Raw genomic sequence first — 16,810 nt, 5'->3', positions numbered from 1 at the left:
ATGCTGGTGTTACACCACTAATGTGGCATAGTGGTTAGAGTGTTGGACTAGGTCCTGGGAGACCCAGGTTCAAATCTCCACTCGCCCATGAAGGTGACTGGGTGACCTTGGGCCAGTCACAGCCTCTCAGCCTAGCGTTCCTCACAGAGTTGTTAGAATAAAATGGGGAGGAGGGGCCAGCTTGAGTTCGCTTATGCAATAAATAACAGATTAAAAATAAGAATAGCAATTAAAAAAATGTTAAATGGTTTTCTTCTTCAATAAACCTAACAAGCCCTTGGTGTCTTGGTCAGCCTTTATCCTGAAAGCATCATGCCCAAGAATGTTAGGTGGAGTCTATCTCAAAGCTAAATTTAATATCCTGTGACTTTAGGGTACTTAGTGCGGAACTATCTCCTTGAGTTGACATGACAAAAATTGTCAGTGTGGACTTCTTGATATTTTTAGCAATATCTTGCTTACCTTTTGGTAGCAAGCCTCTCACCCAACACCCCATAAAGTATTTTTCAAGCTTCTTTTTATGACTTGGGGCTTTTCTTTTCCCCAGCTTTACATTCAATTCATACGTTAAACACTAAATTTAAAAGAGCCCCTTCTAGCCAAATCTCACTGTCTAGGAGGACTTTAAAGTACTGCCCATATTGACCTATTCCAGGGCTTATTTAACACCAGATAATGACTGAAAACTTGGGTACCTTACAGCCATAGAGAGACATAAAAAAGGGACTTGCAAATTTCTGGAGCTAGGAGCTAGGTAACAATATGCAAATAATACTCTCACTAGGAAAGAAATGCAGGTTATCAACATACATGTGCAACTTGAATCTTGCCAAGGAATGCAAAACATCATGAAATAGGAAACCCCCCACTTACTTCACTTCCAGAAAATGAACAGGCCCAGACTTTGGTGGCTCTCCAGAGAGAGATTTCCAGGGCTGGGGAGTTTTGGGTTGCCGTCTCACTGTTCCCTATAAAGAATAAACTTGGCCACTTTCTAGAGAATCCCTTTGACGGATCGTCAGGATTGCGATGGAACGCTGCAGAGGCAGCGGCCTCTGGTTTTATTACCCCCTCGCTCTGTCTTGAAAGGCTCGCTAGTCTTATTGACCAAGGGAATTTGCCTCTGCTGCTGTGAAATCATCAGATACTTGTCGCTGCCAACAACAGCTGAAGCTCCGGGCTCCAGGGAACAATGGGCCTGTGGGCAGCCCTCTGGCACTTGGGCCCCCTGTAAGGAGCGGGACGGCGCGTCCCGTACGGTCCAAGGGCGGACGGGTGCTTTGCATTCTCCTGGTCGTGGGCTGCCAGGAGCGTTGACAGGCAAAGCATGCGGACTATGCACAGGGGTCAGCTTGTGGCGCTTGCGTTATCTTTTCCAAAGGCAAGGAGGATGGATGAAGCTTCTTAAAGGAAAGTCGCGGGGCCTGGAGCCAGCCGTGCTGGAATTTGAGATTGCTCCTCCAGCCTCTGGTTTGAAGCCCTGCAGGGTTTGCTCAGATTTGTTTTTATTCTTGGGGGCTCTTGAAGGCTCATGTTAGCCTCTGCGTAGTTTCGTCGGTGCCCCAGATACCCAGAAAAGCAATCCTATATCTTATTTCTTTATTGCATTCCTATCCCACCTTTTCCCCCAAGGAGCTCAAGGTAGCATACATGCATGGTTCTCCCCATCCTCGTTTAATCCCCACAACAACCCTGTGAGGTAGGTTGGGTTGAGAGGCAATGGTTGGCTCAAGGTCACACCCAGTGGCTGAGAGGGGGGCATTCGAACCTTGATCTCCTAGGTCCAACTCTCTAACCACTGGCTCTCAAACAAGAGTTGCTTGGTGAGATTTGAACCCATAGCTTCCTGGTTCTCAGCTTACTCTTCTTAGACACTATGCTACACCAACTGCAAAAGTGGCTGCCAGCCGCAATGACTATGCTCCACCTTCACTGTCAGGCAATGTCTCCCCCTCCTGCTGCCACAAGTTCCCCTCCCTGTTTGTCTCCCAGAACCAGAAGAGGCGTGAAAAAGGCAGAGGAGAGGTTGGCAGCATGCAGGCACAGTCTCAGATTGCTTTTAAAAAAACCCTGGAGAGGAGGGGACTTAGCTGTGGGGATCTTCGGTCTCAGCAACTCCTTCAGGGGGTAAGCCTTCCTGGAGATGAGTTGCTGTGCGCATTAGGCCCTACATTCCCGTGCAGATTGTGGTTTTGCAACTCCAACTTGCACTGTGTGATTTATTGCCGGCTCCCTCCTCACAATGGGACAGTGCCCCATTTGCCCTCATGGGCTAGCCTGATGAGCTCTTTTCTCTGTTCCCGAGTCCTGCATCTTCTGTGTTGATTCTCCCAACAGGACCAGCGATGACATTTCATGCGGCGGCAACCCTTTTGCCGAAAAACACTTGGCGAGCCGCTGCAGAAGGTCAAGTGTTTTTGGGTCTCCTCCAGGAGGTCAGGATGTTTGCAGGAGAGATTCAAGCATGTTCTGGAAATGTAAGGTAAAGGTAAAGGGACCCCTGACCATTAGGTCCACTCGTGACCGACTCTGGGGTTGCGCTCTCATCTCGCTCTATAGGCCGAGGGAGCCAGCATTTGTCCACAGACAGCTTCCGGGTCTTGTGGCCAGCATGACTAAGCCGCTTCTGGCAAACCAGAGCAGTGCACGGAAACGCCATTTACCTTCCCGCCGGAGCAGTACCTATTTATCTACTTGCACTTTGATGTGCTTTCGAACTCCTAGGTTGGCAGGAGCAGGGACCGAGCAACGGGAGCTCACCCCGCCGTGGGGATTCAAACCGCCGACCTTCTGATCAGCAAGTCCTAGGCTCTGTGGTTTAACCCACAGCGCCACCCGCGTCCCTCTGGGAATGTAGGTTTGTGTAATTGAAGCAGATAAAAGCACTCTATCACCTTAGTGTAACACATTCCCAGCAGTGAGTGGAGCCAGAGGCAAAAAGTTGGTGGAGCAACGGATTCTAATTTTACCTTTTTGCAGTGAGCTAGTCTCTACGCTCGAACACCCCTCTCTATCCCCCACCCAGGCAAGCAAAGGGGCAACATCAGAGTTCGGTGAAACAATTCAGCCAGACAGAAATGCTCAAGGAGGGTGAAAAACCGGGCAGGTGGGGCTGGGGAAAGGGGGGTAGCTGGGAGGAGTCCCGAGAGAAACCTGGAAGGCCACATCCAGCTCCAGGGCCTAAGGATGCCCACTTCTGCCATATTGCAAACAGATGCACTTTAAAAAAAAGAAAGCCAGACTTTCTGGGGTTAGGAAAGTGGAGCAGAATGAAAGTGTAGGATGAATGACTAATGGGAACATCCTGCAAGCCGAACTGGGGAAAAAACAAAGACCAGACACGGTCTAACCACTGCGTAAGCTTTGTGCAAACAAGTAAGAATGAATGCTCAATAAGCAGGTCGTCTTGAGGAGTCGTAGGGAAAGCGTAGAGGAAGGTGGAAGTGTTTTGGGGGCTGGTGCTTTCAGCAGGCCTGCCCGCTCCCCCTGGGAGCAAGCGATCTCTCCCTTTCCTGCTCAGCGCCAGAGTGATAAATCCTGGCTAGCCTCAGAGGGCCTCCTCTGAGCCATTATAGAAAGTCAGCAGCAGGGGGAGAAATCAATACACCCCGGGCAGACGAGGCCATTCTGCTGGCTGGTCCTCCAGCCGCGGGGATTAGATGATAAAAGCCAGGAATGCTCTGGATTCTCTGCACGCCTGAAGCCTCCCATGACATCTGTGACGGAATCGCCCATCACGTTCGGGTTTCTGTTTTTGTGGCATTCAAAGACCCGCAGCAGAAGACGCGGTGGGTTATTTCAAAGAAATATACAGACGAAACAAGAACGCTGGAAGAGACACATGCCCAGTGTAAGCTGTATATTTTATCCTGCTTTAGGGCATGTGGAGCATTGGTCTGCAAATAATCCAGCATGTTTGGTATCACCGCCAAACGATGCGTTTACACATGTTAGTTGGCCAAGGTGCATTGTGAAGGGAGACATAACCACTGGCCACTGTTTACAATATCTATTTTATAAAGTGATCGTCTTAAAGTTGTACGTTCCACTGCACGGGTATAGCTTTCGTTTTCAAGTTTATAGGCTATTTCGACTTTCTTGGCCAGGTAAGGGCCGTGTTGTTTTCGAGCACCTGGTCCTGTGTTGGTTTGGAACAACGTGGTCAGCTCATGGGCCAGCCTAATTTTTTTCTTTATTCCCCCCCCCCCTAAAAACTAGGTGCACCCTATGGTCCAGTGCGCCCTATGGAGCGAAAAATACGGTAGTCCCGCATCCTGTTCTCACAGCGGCCGCCCAGTTGGTACCCCAAGAAGTACCTGAGTGCAAGAGTAGTCTCTCCCTTCCTGCAGTCTCCACCTACATAGCCTTCCCCTCCAGGATGCTGTAACCTGACAGCCCTACCCCATTTAAAAATAATTGCAATTAATCAATGCATCATGGACATGTAAGGTGTTCTGGTTGCACTTCTCCAGGGGTGATGGGAAGGCCCATTGCTTCCCCGTATCCAGGACGTTCCTGGCACTGACCAATCCGTCCTGATCCCCAGAGAGCCTTCAGAGCGAACCCTCGCTCTCCGAAGGGACCTCTCTGCTTCGGTCGGCATCAGCCTCACTTCAGTGGGAGCAGGAAGCTAGGGTGGGAGCGGTCACATGGGCGCCTCAGCTGACCCGCAAAGTGAATCACCGGCTTTGTTCTCCCCCAGCCGTTGTTTATGTCCCAGACAAAAGGATTGTTTATCATTTCTGGGCACACAGAAAAGTCCAGCAATGAAAGAGAGCTCTGTGCTTCGCGAGTCCGGTCCCCCGATGAGACGGGCTTGAGTTTTGTTTCCTTGGCTTTTTATACAAAATATTAAACGCCGTGGCGGGGGGGGGGGGCGTTTCTCCACTCTGCTGCAATGTTTGTGCAATTCGGGTGGGGTGAGAGGAAGTCTTGTTTGCAAGGCTAGTCTGCTGTTTTATACAAATCAATAGGAAACAGAGCTGTTTGCATTCTGTTTGGGCTGGAGGGGGGAGAGCAGGTACGTTGACAATACGCTTTTCCAAGTATTGAGCAAAAGCATCTCAAGCAGTGGATCCCAAACTTTTTTGTCCACCGTCCCCTTGGTCCCCTAAACTCACCCCCAGGGCATCCTATCCTATCCTATCCTATCCTATAAAAAGCAGTTACTCAGAAAAACAGTTTTCATGGCGCACTAAGAATTCCAAACAGTAACCATTAATTGCACAATTATTCCAGATCCAATTAAAACTATCAATTCAGCAAAACGGATGAACTTGATCAAGTGATACCAGCTTTTTCAAAGTCTGAGGGTCATTTAGCAAGACGACTAGGCTAGTTTCTGCACACTCCTACATCAATGCCTGGTCCAAAGTCACTTAGCAGGAGTATGAAATCTGCTTTAACTATTTATTTGTGCTTTTATCTTGTATTTCATCTTGTGAACCGCCCTGTGATCATTTGAAGGATGGTATATAAATCTAATAAATCTAATAATAATAATACTAATGCCTTAGAGACCAACTAAGTTTGTTCTGGGTATAATCTTTAGTGTGCATGCACACTTCTTCAAATACCTGAAGAATATCTGAAGGTATCTGAAGAAGTGTGCATGCACACAAAAGCTTGGTCTCTAAGGTGCTACTGGACAAAAAGAAATTATTTTATTTTGACTGCGTCAGACCAACATGGCCACCTACCTGAAAATAACAGCAGCAGCAACATTATCATCTCTTGGACTTCCGGGTTGGCGCCATCGCCGAATGGCGGACTCCCTCCGAGCTCCGGAGGGAGTCTGCTCGGCAGGGGCTGGGTTCTACCGCACCGGCGATGCGGGGACCCTTAGAAACCACGGCCACGGAGGCCGTGGACATGGAGACTCGGCTTGCACCGTTAGCGCCCTCCCGACTCGTGAAGGAGCCTTTTTAAAGGCTACGGATCGGGTGCCGGGGAGAAGCGTGGTGCCTTGAGTTTTCTGCTTCCCCTGCTGAGCGAAGCCGCATGCCATCCGGCGGAGAGCGCTGACTTCTTCCATTGAAAATTCGGACTTTTCAACAACAACCCGTGAGTAAATTTGGAAATCGGGTTCAAAAGGAGGAAAAAAAAATTTTTTTTTTCGAATTGGATACGAGCGGGGGGGATCCAAAAAGGAAGTCAGTCCCCTCCCTATTGTAAACTTTCTAAAACAAGGACAGGGAAACCAAGACCCAAAAAGGCTTGCATTGCTGATAAAAATCCAAAATTTCACGATGGGGAACTACAAGAACTGTGCTGGAGGAGGAACTGGAGAAGGGAAACGCAACCCCCCCCCCTGGGAACCGGGGCGACTGAAGAGAGAGCCTGGTGAAAGGAGTCGGAGATTTTGACAGCTGTCAAAATAGCTGTCAAAGTCGAAAAGCGGAGTGGATTTTATTATGAGAACTTGGCTGGTTAAATTTGATACAATTTGCTACAACTTGTTAAAATTTGGATACAAAATGGCGAATATGGATAACAAATTGACTTTTGGATTAGAGGAAACAAAGTTACAACAATCCCCCTTGAGGAGCTTCGGGACATTACAAGGATCGGGAAAGTGGAAAAACACCAATGGAACTTTACAGGACTGGTTATCTTCTGGGAAAGCTGCAAAACGGAAATAACATTTCGTCTTCAGGGTGTTTTCTTTTTTGTTTTTTTTAAAGGAGACAATAGATTTTTCTATTGAAGAAAGGAAGGGACTGAACGTAAGGTTTTGCCCCTGAATAACAACCATCCCTGCAGACTTACCAAACTTTCGAACTACAACGTTTTAGCAGCGGAACAAAGGGAAATCAGACTACAACCTGGAAAGAACAATGGAGGGAGTTCTATTACAGTTTTATTAAAGACTGAAGTTAAAGTTTTGAAAAATAATGATAATAATAATAATTTTGATTTTCAAAAAAATTTATTTTTAATTTTAAAAAGAAAAAGCCAGCAAGGAGTTGGGGAAAAGTTGTGATTTATGGCCTTAAGAATTCCAGGCAGACACCAGGGGTTGATGGTCAGGGGGAAATTAAACCGGGGACAGGGGGGGGAGAACTAAAACTCCAAAGGCTTGTCAACTTGGTTATTTTTTGCTGAATTGGTCTATTATTCATTATATTTTTTTTTTTTTTATTTTCTACCTTTTCTGTTTCTATTATCTGGGGTGCTTCTTTTATTAAAAAATGGAAATTGTGGAATGACATGGGGTGGGTCTTGGGGAAAGAACACTGGGTTTTTTTCTTTTTTTTACAAATTAAGTTTCAATTTGGATGGGGAACTTGTTTGACCAACAATATGAAAGGGGAATATGGTAGGGGTGGGGGAAGGGGGGAGTCCCGTAAAGTGATATTTTTTGTATTTTTGAAAAATTTTAATAAATATTATTTAAAAAAAAAAAAAAACATTATCATCTCTTGCTGTTCCCTTGGTCCTTAGTGCCCACCTAGGTAATCCCACCCCCAAGGGGGCAGGGCTGCCCATTTTGGGGAAGCACTTGTGTATTCTAAAGTGCATTTAAATTGTTCATATTTTTTTTAACTGAAAACATCCAAATACAGCATAACTTGATCAGTCAACTGATTCCACACACACTGACGGGTGGTGGGGGAGCCTTTCATACAAACGTAATAAGTCCTTTCACGCTTAAACGGTCAGAGAGGCATTTTGGACAAAGCTACGCACCTCGGCTGGGACAAAAGCAGATTCAGCTGTCTAGCGAAATGTTGCAGTGCGCTGTCCCCCCTCTCTGTGAGTGACGGCCACGTGTAATGACAACCATCCAGCCATTGAAGTTTCTTCCACCCTCTTCTTCCCCAAGGTTTCAGGAAGGCAGTGCCGGATTTACATATAAGCTAGACAAGCTATAGCTTAGGGACCCACTCTCTTGGAGGCCCCCCCAAAAAATTAAAGAAAAAAACTGGATGTACATTTGCAAAATATAAGATAAAAAACAAATAAAATAAAGCCTACATACAGCAACAGTGTTTTGTGTTGTGTAGGCTCCTATGCTGTAAGTCATGGGCCCCGCCTGCTAGCCTGCTCCCTAAAATATCACTGCTTTGCTCCTTTCTATATCAATTACTTTGATAAAATACACATTTTGTGATGTGCAAATTGCTTTAGATACCTATGAGGTCCATAAATGACCATATAGCATATATTCAACACAACAAACAGCGACAATTTGTTGTGATAAAGGACAGCTGGACATATAAAGGGCCCCATTACCTTCAGTAGCCTGGGGCCTCATCAAACCCAAATCCAGACCTGCAGGCAGGTGACATTCCCAGACCCATCAGGGGATGTTCCGCCCTGAGCGACAAACCCTTTCCCTAAAAGGATGGGCAAGATTCCAGTCCTCATGGTGTTGCATAAAGAGTAGATTTAAGCAGGAACATTTGTTGTTGTTGTTTAGTCATTTATTCGTGTCCGACTCTTCGTGACCCCCTGGACCAGAGCATGCCAGGCACCTCTGTCTTCCACTGCCTCCCGCAGTTTGGTCAGATTCATGTTTGTAGCTTCAAGAACACCGTCCAATCATCTCGTCCTCTGTTGTCCCCTTCTCCTTGCGCCCTCCATCTTTTCCAACATCAGGGTCTTTTCCCGGGAGTCTTCTCTTCTCATGAGGTGGCCAAAGTCTTGGAGCCTCAGCTTCAGGATCTGTCCTTCCAGTGAGCACTCAGGGCTGATTTCCTTCAGAATGGAGAGGTTAGATCTTCTTGCAGTCCATGGGACTCTCCAGAGTCTCCTCCAGCACCAGAATTCAAAAGCATTAATTCTTCAGCAATCAGCCTTCTTTATGGTCCAGCTCTCACTTCCATACATCACTAAAGCGGGAACATAGGAAACTGCATTATACCAAAGCAGGCCATTTGAGGTTTGCCTACCCAGCATTGTCTGCACTGACTGGCAGTGCTTCTCCGGGTTTTCAGAATTGGGGGATATTTCTGGAGATACCGGAGATGAAGGGGCCTTCTCTGCTCACAAAGCAGTTTACCCATCAAGTTCCCGGGGTGATTTGGGGCCGGTCATCAGAGCCTCACATGCTTTTCGTTTCTGAGCACAATTCAAAGTGTTGGTGCTGACCTTTCAAGCCCTAAACAGCCTCGTTCCTGTATACCTGAAGGAGCGTCTCCACCCCCATCACTCAGCCTGGACACTGAGGTCCAGTGCCGAGGGCCTTCTGGCGGTTCCCTCACTGCAAGAAGCCAAGTTACAGGGAACCAGGCAGAGGGCCTTCTCGGTGGTGGCGCCTGCCCTGTGGAACACCCTCCCACCAGATGTCAAGGCAATAAGCAACTGTTTTACTTTTAAAAGACAACTGAAGGCGGCCCTGTCTAGGGAAGTTTTTAATGTCTGACGCTGTATTGTTTTTAATATTCGGTTGGAAGCCGCCCAGAGTGGCTGTGGAAACCCAGCCAGATGGGCGGGGTATTATTATTATTATTATTATTATTATTATTATTATTATTATTATTATATAAAGAGGTCATGCATCAGGCCATAGCTGTCTTCCAGTCTCCCCCCCTTTTTTTTAAGACCCCTGATCATTAGGTCCAGTCGTGACCGACTCTGGGGTTGCGGCGCTCATCTCGCTTTATTGGCCGAGGGAGCTGGCGTACAGCTTCCGGGTCATGTGGCCAGCAGGACTAAGCCGTTTCTGGCAAACCAGAGCAGCACACAGAAACGCTGTTTACCTTCCCGCTGGAGCGGTACCTATTTATCTACTTGCATTTTGACGTGCTTTCGAACTGCTAGGTTGACAGGAGCGGGGACCGAACAACGGGAACTCACAACGTTGCGGGGATTTGAACCGCCAACCTTCTGATCAGCAAGTCCTAGGCTCTGTGGTTTAACCCACAGCGCCACCTGCGTCCCACTCCAGTCTCCAAGCTTAAAAACCTGTTGAATTTTATTGCGGAAAATGACCCTTGTGTTTGTACCCGAGGGATTTAGAACCGTGAGGGCTAGCAGGAGAGCACCTGCTTTGCATGCAGAAGGTCCAGATTCTGCCCTTGGCAGCATCTCAAGGTACATCTGGGTCTGTCTGGGAGAAAGCAGCTTCGTAACGTCAGGGAGGGTGAGCTCAATTCCTCCTCAGGCCCAAAGGCAGGTGGCTTTGTAGGGATATTTACTGTCTCACGGCAAGAGGATGCTACAGTTTTGCCCCCCGATGCTCTGTGTCAGCTCAACAAAGGGAGATTATGATCCCAGCCCGGAATCGAGACAGCCAGTGACTGATGGGGAGATCACATGAGTTCGGCGGTGGCCACAAGTCACCACAAGGGAAGGAGTGCGATAAAGAGGATAAGTGAAAGGGGATAAACACACGCGAACAGATGGCCGCCCGATACGCAAAGATGCTCAAGGAGGGGGGGGGGAAGCGAGGCCTTTCGTGGGGGCCGGTGCTGATCTTGTCCCAGCTGCTTGTGGAATTGGACAGCAGTGGGGCTTGGAGTGGGATGGCCTTTCATAAGACCGAATTTGGGGAGGGGAGAGATATTCACACCAGCGCTGATTTGCAGAGAAGCCTCTGTGCTTCATTTTTTGCAGCCAAAGCCAGAATTCCTAGCCTGAGGCTCCTGGTTGCGGCCGCAGGAATGAGCGGAAACTGCTTTATACTGAGCCGGACACTTAAGAACATCAGGCGTTGCTGGCCGAGACCAAAGGAAGCCCATCTTAGCCCAGCCTTTCTCAACCATAGCTGTCAACCTTCCCTTTTCTTGCGGGAAATTCCCTTATTCCAGCACCGTTTCCCACTGCTATCCCGGATTGTTAGATATCCCGTAGACAGTCCCCGGGACAGGTGAGGCTGCCGATCCCTTGTTTTCGAGGCTGCTGATCCCTTATTTTCAAATCTGAAAGCTGACAGCTATGTTTCTCAACCTGTGGGTCCCCAGATGTTGGACTGCAACTCCCATCACCCCTAGCTAGCAAGGCCAGAGCTCAGGGATGATGGGAGTTGTAGTCCAACAACATCTGGGGACCCACAGGTTGAGAACCGCTTCTAGCCCATGAGTAGGCAAACTAAGGCCCGGGGGCCTGATCCGGCCAAATCGCCTTCCCAATCCAGCCCGTGGACGGTCCGGGAATCAGCATGTTTTTACATGAGTAGAATGTGTCCTTTTCTTTAAAATGCATCTCTGGGTTATTTGTGGGGCCTGCCTGGTGTTTTTACATGAGCAGAATATGTGCCTTTATTTAAAATGCATCTCTGGGGCATAGGAATTTGTTCTTTTTTTCTTCTTCAAAATATAGTCCGGCCCCCACAAGGTCTGAGGGACAGTGGACCGGCCCCCTGCTGAAAAAGTTTGCTGACCCCTGATCTAGTCCAGCATCCTGTTCCCACAGTGGCCAACCAGATTCCTGTGGATTCAAGCGCGGGAAGAAGCCCTCTCTCCTCCTGAAGTTTGCCCCACTGATATTCAGAAGCTTTGCTGCCTCCAGTTGTTTAGTAGCCATCAATAGCCCTCTTCTCCTTGAATGAGTCTCTCGTCCAGCCCATTATCGCCTCCAAGCACCTTTTCAGCCCCCGGGCAACCCATGTACACCATTACGCAATTTTACAATATCTAGGGCATCCATCGTTTGGGTAAATCCATACGTCACATCCGCACTGCACATTTTAACATCGCATTTAAAGCACATGGCTTTCCCTCGAATAATCTTGGGGATTGCCGAATGCCTCTCACAAAGCATTCCCTGGGGATTATCTAATTGATTTTTGATTTTTATTGTTATTCATGTTTTTATACTGTATTTTATGCTGCTTCTATAATTAAGTGTTTTAAAGTGTTTTACATTTGTTGTTAGCTGCCCTGAGCCCAGTTTTTGAACCGGGAAAGGCGGAGTATAAATAAAAAATTATTATTATTTATTATAAAGGCACAATTATACATTATACAGCTTCCGGAGAATGCTGAAGAAACGGAAACCGGAGGAAAAGGAGAGAAGAGAAGAGGGAGTGGGAAAAATAAAAAGGACTGTCCTGTCAGTTGCATAAAAGAAATTATTGAAAATATTCTCTCTAGAATGACATCCAGCTGATCTATTTTCTGCTAGGAAATGCTTTCCCAATCTTCCAATCCAAATGTCTCAGATTAATTCATTTCCCTTTTTACACAAAAAGTCCCAAAGGAACCACATTTTCCCAGCCTCCCTAAGGTTTGCTTCTGAGCCCAATGCACAAGTGAATCGCTGAAAGGCAACAAGCTGGTGTCCACTGCTTTATAAGCAGTGTGTTAATCTGGTCCATAATTGCATTTTGTCGGGCTTTTCCCCCCCAGGGAGCCTAGTGTGATTTAAAACGCTTTAATCGTATCCGGAAAGGGCTCGTCGTTTTAATTGCTGCCTTGTTTCCCTGTAAATGTTTCCTTTATAGCATTGTTAGCGACAGGGTTTTCAAATATATGGTCTCAGGGAGACACTTTTTCCTAGCAGCCGTTTGCCATTATGCTGCGGTTGAATCTAGCAGAGCAAGATTCATGCGGCAATTTGAAGCTGATTTACTGTACTAAAACTCTCACACCTGGGGGGAACGAATGTGATATTTTTAGAAGTATGTAAGAAGAGACAGCAGTCACGAAATTAGAAGACGCCTGCTTCTTGGGAGCAATGACAAACCTAGACAGCATCTTAAAAAGCAGAGACATCACCTTGCCAACAAAGGTCCGTATAGTTAAAGCTATGGTTTTCCCAGTAGTGATGTATGGAATTGAGAGCTGGACCATAAAGAAGGCTGATCGCCGAAGAATGGATGCTTTTGAATTCTGGTGCTGGAGGAGACTCTTGAGAGTCCCATGGACTGCAAGAAGATCAAACCTCTCCATTCTGAAGGAAATCAGCCCTGAGTGCTCACTGGAAGGACAGATCCTGAAGCTGAGGCTCCAATACTTTGGCCACCTCATGAGAAGAGAAGACTCCCTGGAAAAGACCCTGATGTTGGGAAAGATGGAGGGCACAAGGAGAAGGGGACGACAGAGGACGAGATGGTTGGATAGTGTTCTCGAAGCTACCAACATGAGTTTGACCAAACTGCGGGAGGAAGTGGAAGACAGGAGTGCCTGGCATGCTCTGGTCCAGGGGGTCACGAAGAGTCGGACATGACTAAACAACAAAAGAAGAGTCCTGCTGGATCAGGCCAGCAGCCCCTCTAGTCAAGCACCATGTTCTCACAGCGGCCAACCATATGCCTGTGGGAAACCCGCAAGCAGGATTCGAACACAAGATCCCTCTCCTTTCCTGCAGTTCCCAGCAACTGGGATCCAGGGGCATCGCTGCCTCTGACTGTGGAGGCAGAGCATAGCCATTGTGGCAGGGAGTGATCAATAGCCTTTACCCTCCATGAATTTCATAGGATCACAGAATTGGGGCACCCTGAGGGTCATCTAGTCCAACCCTCTGCAAATTCAGGGATATATCGCAGCCATTCCATACAGAGATCAAACCGTCAACCTTGGCGTTACCAGCATATGCTCTAACCCACTGAGCTATCCAGATGGGGGGGGGGAAATATGTCATATATAAAGGTATAGGGACCCCTGACCATTAGGTCCAGTCGTGGCCGACTCTGGGGTTGCGGCACTCATCTCGCTTTACTGGCCGAGGGAGCTGTCATACAGCTTCCGGGTCATGTGGCCAGCATGACTAAGCCACTTCTGGCGAACCAGAGCAGCGCACGGAAACGCCGTTTACCTTCCCGCCGGAGCGGTACCTATTTATCTACTTGCACATTGACGTGCTTTCGAACTGCTAGGTTGGCAGGAGCAGGGACCGAGCAACGGGAGCTCACCCTGTCGCGGGGATTCGAACCGCAGACCTTTTGATCAGCAAGCCCTAGGCTCTGTGGTTTAACCCACAGCACCACCCGCGTCCCACATGTCATATATAGGATAAGGTGAAATAGTGAAATCAGTAGAATGGAAATAAACCTCATAATGGGAAAATAAAAAGAAATTTTATTGGACATTAATGACAATATGAATTAAAACATAAAATGCAATCGAGGTAATTAACAGTATTCATAAATAAATATAGACAGACAACAAGATTTGTATGTACAGAAAGATTTATTTCTATACAGGCACCGTATGGACAAAGATGGAAGAAGAACAATATACAAAATGGACAAAGATAATGCGAAAAATTTAGAGGTGACATAAAAAAGCCAGAAGAAGCCTAGAATAAAATTTAAAATACTAACGGATGCAAAAGAAAGAGGTGCATTTGCCCTGCCAGACCTTAAACTTTATTATGAATCAGCCGCATTTTGCTGGCTGAGAGAATGGCTGCTTCTCGAAAACACAGACATTTTGGACTTAGAAGGTTTCAACAATGTATTTGGGTGGCATGCATATCTGTGGTATGATAAGGTCAAAGCACATAAAGCATTTAAAAACCATATTGTCAGGAAAGCATTGTTTAATGTCTGGACAAGATATAAGGACATACCGGTACTTGAAAATAAAACCCCAAGGTGGTTGTCACCGATGGAAGCGAAGGCTCAGAAAAAGCTCAATATGGAGGCCAAATGGCCGAAATATTGGGAAATTTTGGAACAAGAGGGAGATAAATTGAAATTGCAGAGCTTTGAAAAACTAAAAAACAAAGTGCGAGATTGGCTCCATTACTATCAAATAATGGAGGCATACAATTTGGACAAGAAAATTGGCTTCCAGGTGGAAAAATCAAAATTGGAAACAGAACTGTTAGATTCCAAAACTAAGACTCTGTCAAGGATGTATAACTTGCTGTTGAAATGGAACACTCAGGATGAAACGGTTAAATCTGCTATGATTAAATGGGCACAAGATGTTGGACATAATATTATGATGGCTGACTGGGAACAGTTATGGACCACAGGTATGAAGTTCACGGCATGTAATGCCTTAAGAGAGAATATTATGAAAATGATATACAGGTGGTACATGACACCAGTCAAGCTTGCAAAAATCTACCATTTGCCCGATAATAAATGTTGGAAATGTAAAGAAACTGAAGGTACATTTTTTCACCTTTGGTGGACGTGCCCAAGGATTAAGGCTTTCTGGGAGATGATCTATAATGAAATGAAAAAGGTATTTAAATATACCTTTCTGAAGAAACCAGAGGCCTTTCTCCTGGGCATGGTCGGCCAATTGGTGCCAAAGAAGGATAGAACTTTCTTTATGTATGCTACAACAGCAGCAAGAATACTTATTGCAAAGTATTGGAAGACACAAGATCTACCCACCCTGGAAGAATGGCAGATGAAGGTGATGGACTATATGGAATTGGCGGAAATGACTGGCAGAATCCGAGACCAGGGAGAAGAGTCGGTGGAAGAAGATTGGAAGAAATTTAAAGACTATTTACAGAAATACTGCAAAATTAATGAATGTTAGAATGATGTTGGAATGAAGCTAAGTGGTCTTAGCAGTAATGTTACAAAGGAGTATGTAAAAATGGATTGTTAACAGGTGAGAATGTAAAGTTATAATATATTAAGATAAAGGATTAAGATAAAAACAAAGAGGGAAAGGATTTTCTGAATTAACTAACTGAACTGGAATACAAAAAAGGGAGGTGTGAGGAGGTCAGGGAAACAAGTAAATGAAAGACAAGACATGGAAAGATTGATTTGTTTTTAATTGTTTTTATTTTTCTGTATTTTGTATCTTTTGTTTCTTTTTTCTTTCTTTTTCTTATTTTTGTAATCTTTTTTGAAACTTTAATAAATATTATTATTTTAAAAAAAAAGCCAGAAGGAGGAAGGAGGAGCTTTTCAGGATGTCTTAGATATAGTGGTATAATAATAATAATAATAATAATAATAATAATAATAATAATAATATTTTTTATACCCCGCCCATCTGGCTGGGTTTCCCCAGCCACTCTGGGCGGCTTCCAACTGAATATTAAAAACAGTACAGCATCAGACATTAAAAATTTCCCTAAAAAGGGATGCCTTCAGTTGTCTTTTAAAAGTAAAATAGTTGTTTATTGCTTTGACCTGGTACCTCAGGTTAAGTACTTAATTCGTTCCGGAGGTCCGTACTTAACCTGAAACTGTTCTTAACCTGAAGCATCACTTTAGCTAATGGGGCCTCCTGCTGCTGCCGCGCCGCCGGAGCCCGATTTCTGTTCTCATCCTGAAGCAAAGTTCTTAACCTGAAGCACTATTTCTGGGTTAGCGGAGTCTGTAACCTGAAGCGTATGTAACCTGAGGTACCACTGTATTTGTCCAGTTCTCTTTCTGACGCCGTCCAAGCTTGCTGGCCGGCAGGGCCTCCTGCAGCAGTGAGTTCCATCGTGGCAGCTTGGGGGGGAAACAAAAATGACGGCTGTGTAAAAAAACCCAGCAGGACCCAGGAAGGAACTACTGTACTGTGTACAGTTTGCCCATCGCAAGATAAACAAGAGTTGCTCCAGTGGCACAGGAGGGCAGGATTTATCCATGAAACCACGCAAACCTATAAATAGCAGTGGGGAAGTGAAGGTGGCTTGGGTTTATTGCGCACAAGCCGCCTTTCTTTCTTTCTTTTAATTCAGTCCCGCCGTGCCAGGAATAGCACCTAATCCCAAAATGTTAGGAGATTAGGACTCTAGCAAGAAGGCAGTTTCTCGAAGGCAGGATACGAGCCGAGCAACTTGCCACCCACCAAGCAGGGGGGTTTGGGGGGGGAGAAAGACCCCTGTCTGCTCTCAGCCACTGTTTATTTCTGTGGGGTCACAAGAATGAGGCGTGTGGTTGAGCCCCGGAGACACAAACCGTGCCGCAGAAGGAGCAAGATGCCCCGTCGTGCCCCAATGACGTCACTCGCTT

The 16,810-nt window shown here is 46.3% G+C and overlaps 2 protein-coding genes across 3 annotated transcripts in view; one reads left to right on the top strand and one right to left on the bottom strand.

Moving 5' to 3' along the window:
* OTUD7B (OTU deubiquitinase 7B) overlaps window positions 1–981 on the bottom strand; it is a 50,610-nt gene extending 49,629 nt beyond the window's left edge. Inside the window, exon 1 of the mRNA XM_083591052.1 lies at window positions 874–981. The gene's annotated coding sequence lies outside the window, so the exon portion shown is untranslated. The remainder of the gene's footprint in view (window positions 1–873) is intronic.
* Window positions 1–16,810, top strand: part of VPS45 (vacuolar protein sorting 45 homolog) — a 67,750-nt gene that overhangs the window by 2,648 nt on the left and 48,292 nt on the right. For both annotated transcript variants that reach the window (XM_083591240.1, XM_083591241.1), the window contains one exon: window positions 2,338–2,435. In XM_083591240.1, coding sequence (XP_083447366.1) covers window positions 2,346–2,435 — 90 coding nt within the window. In that variant the 5' untranslated portion in view covers window positions 2,338–2,345. The remainder of the gene's footprint in view (window positions 1–2,337; window positions 2,436–16,810) is intronic.

Source organism: Podarcis filfolensis (assembly GCF_964270895.1).
Source record: "Podarcis filfolensis genome assembly, chromosome: 16".
NCBI classification, from domain to species: domain Eukaryota; kingdom Metazoa; phylum Chordata; class Lepidosauria; order Squamata; family Lacertidae; genus Podarcis; species Podarcis filfolensis.
The sequence above is the reverse complement of the archived record's forward strand: the minus strand, read 5'-3'. Positions and strand labels throughout refer to the sequence as shown.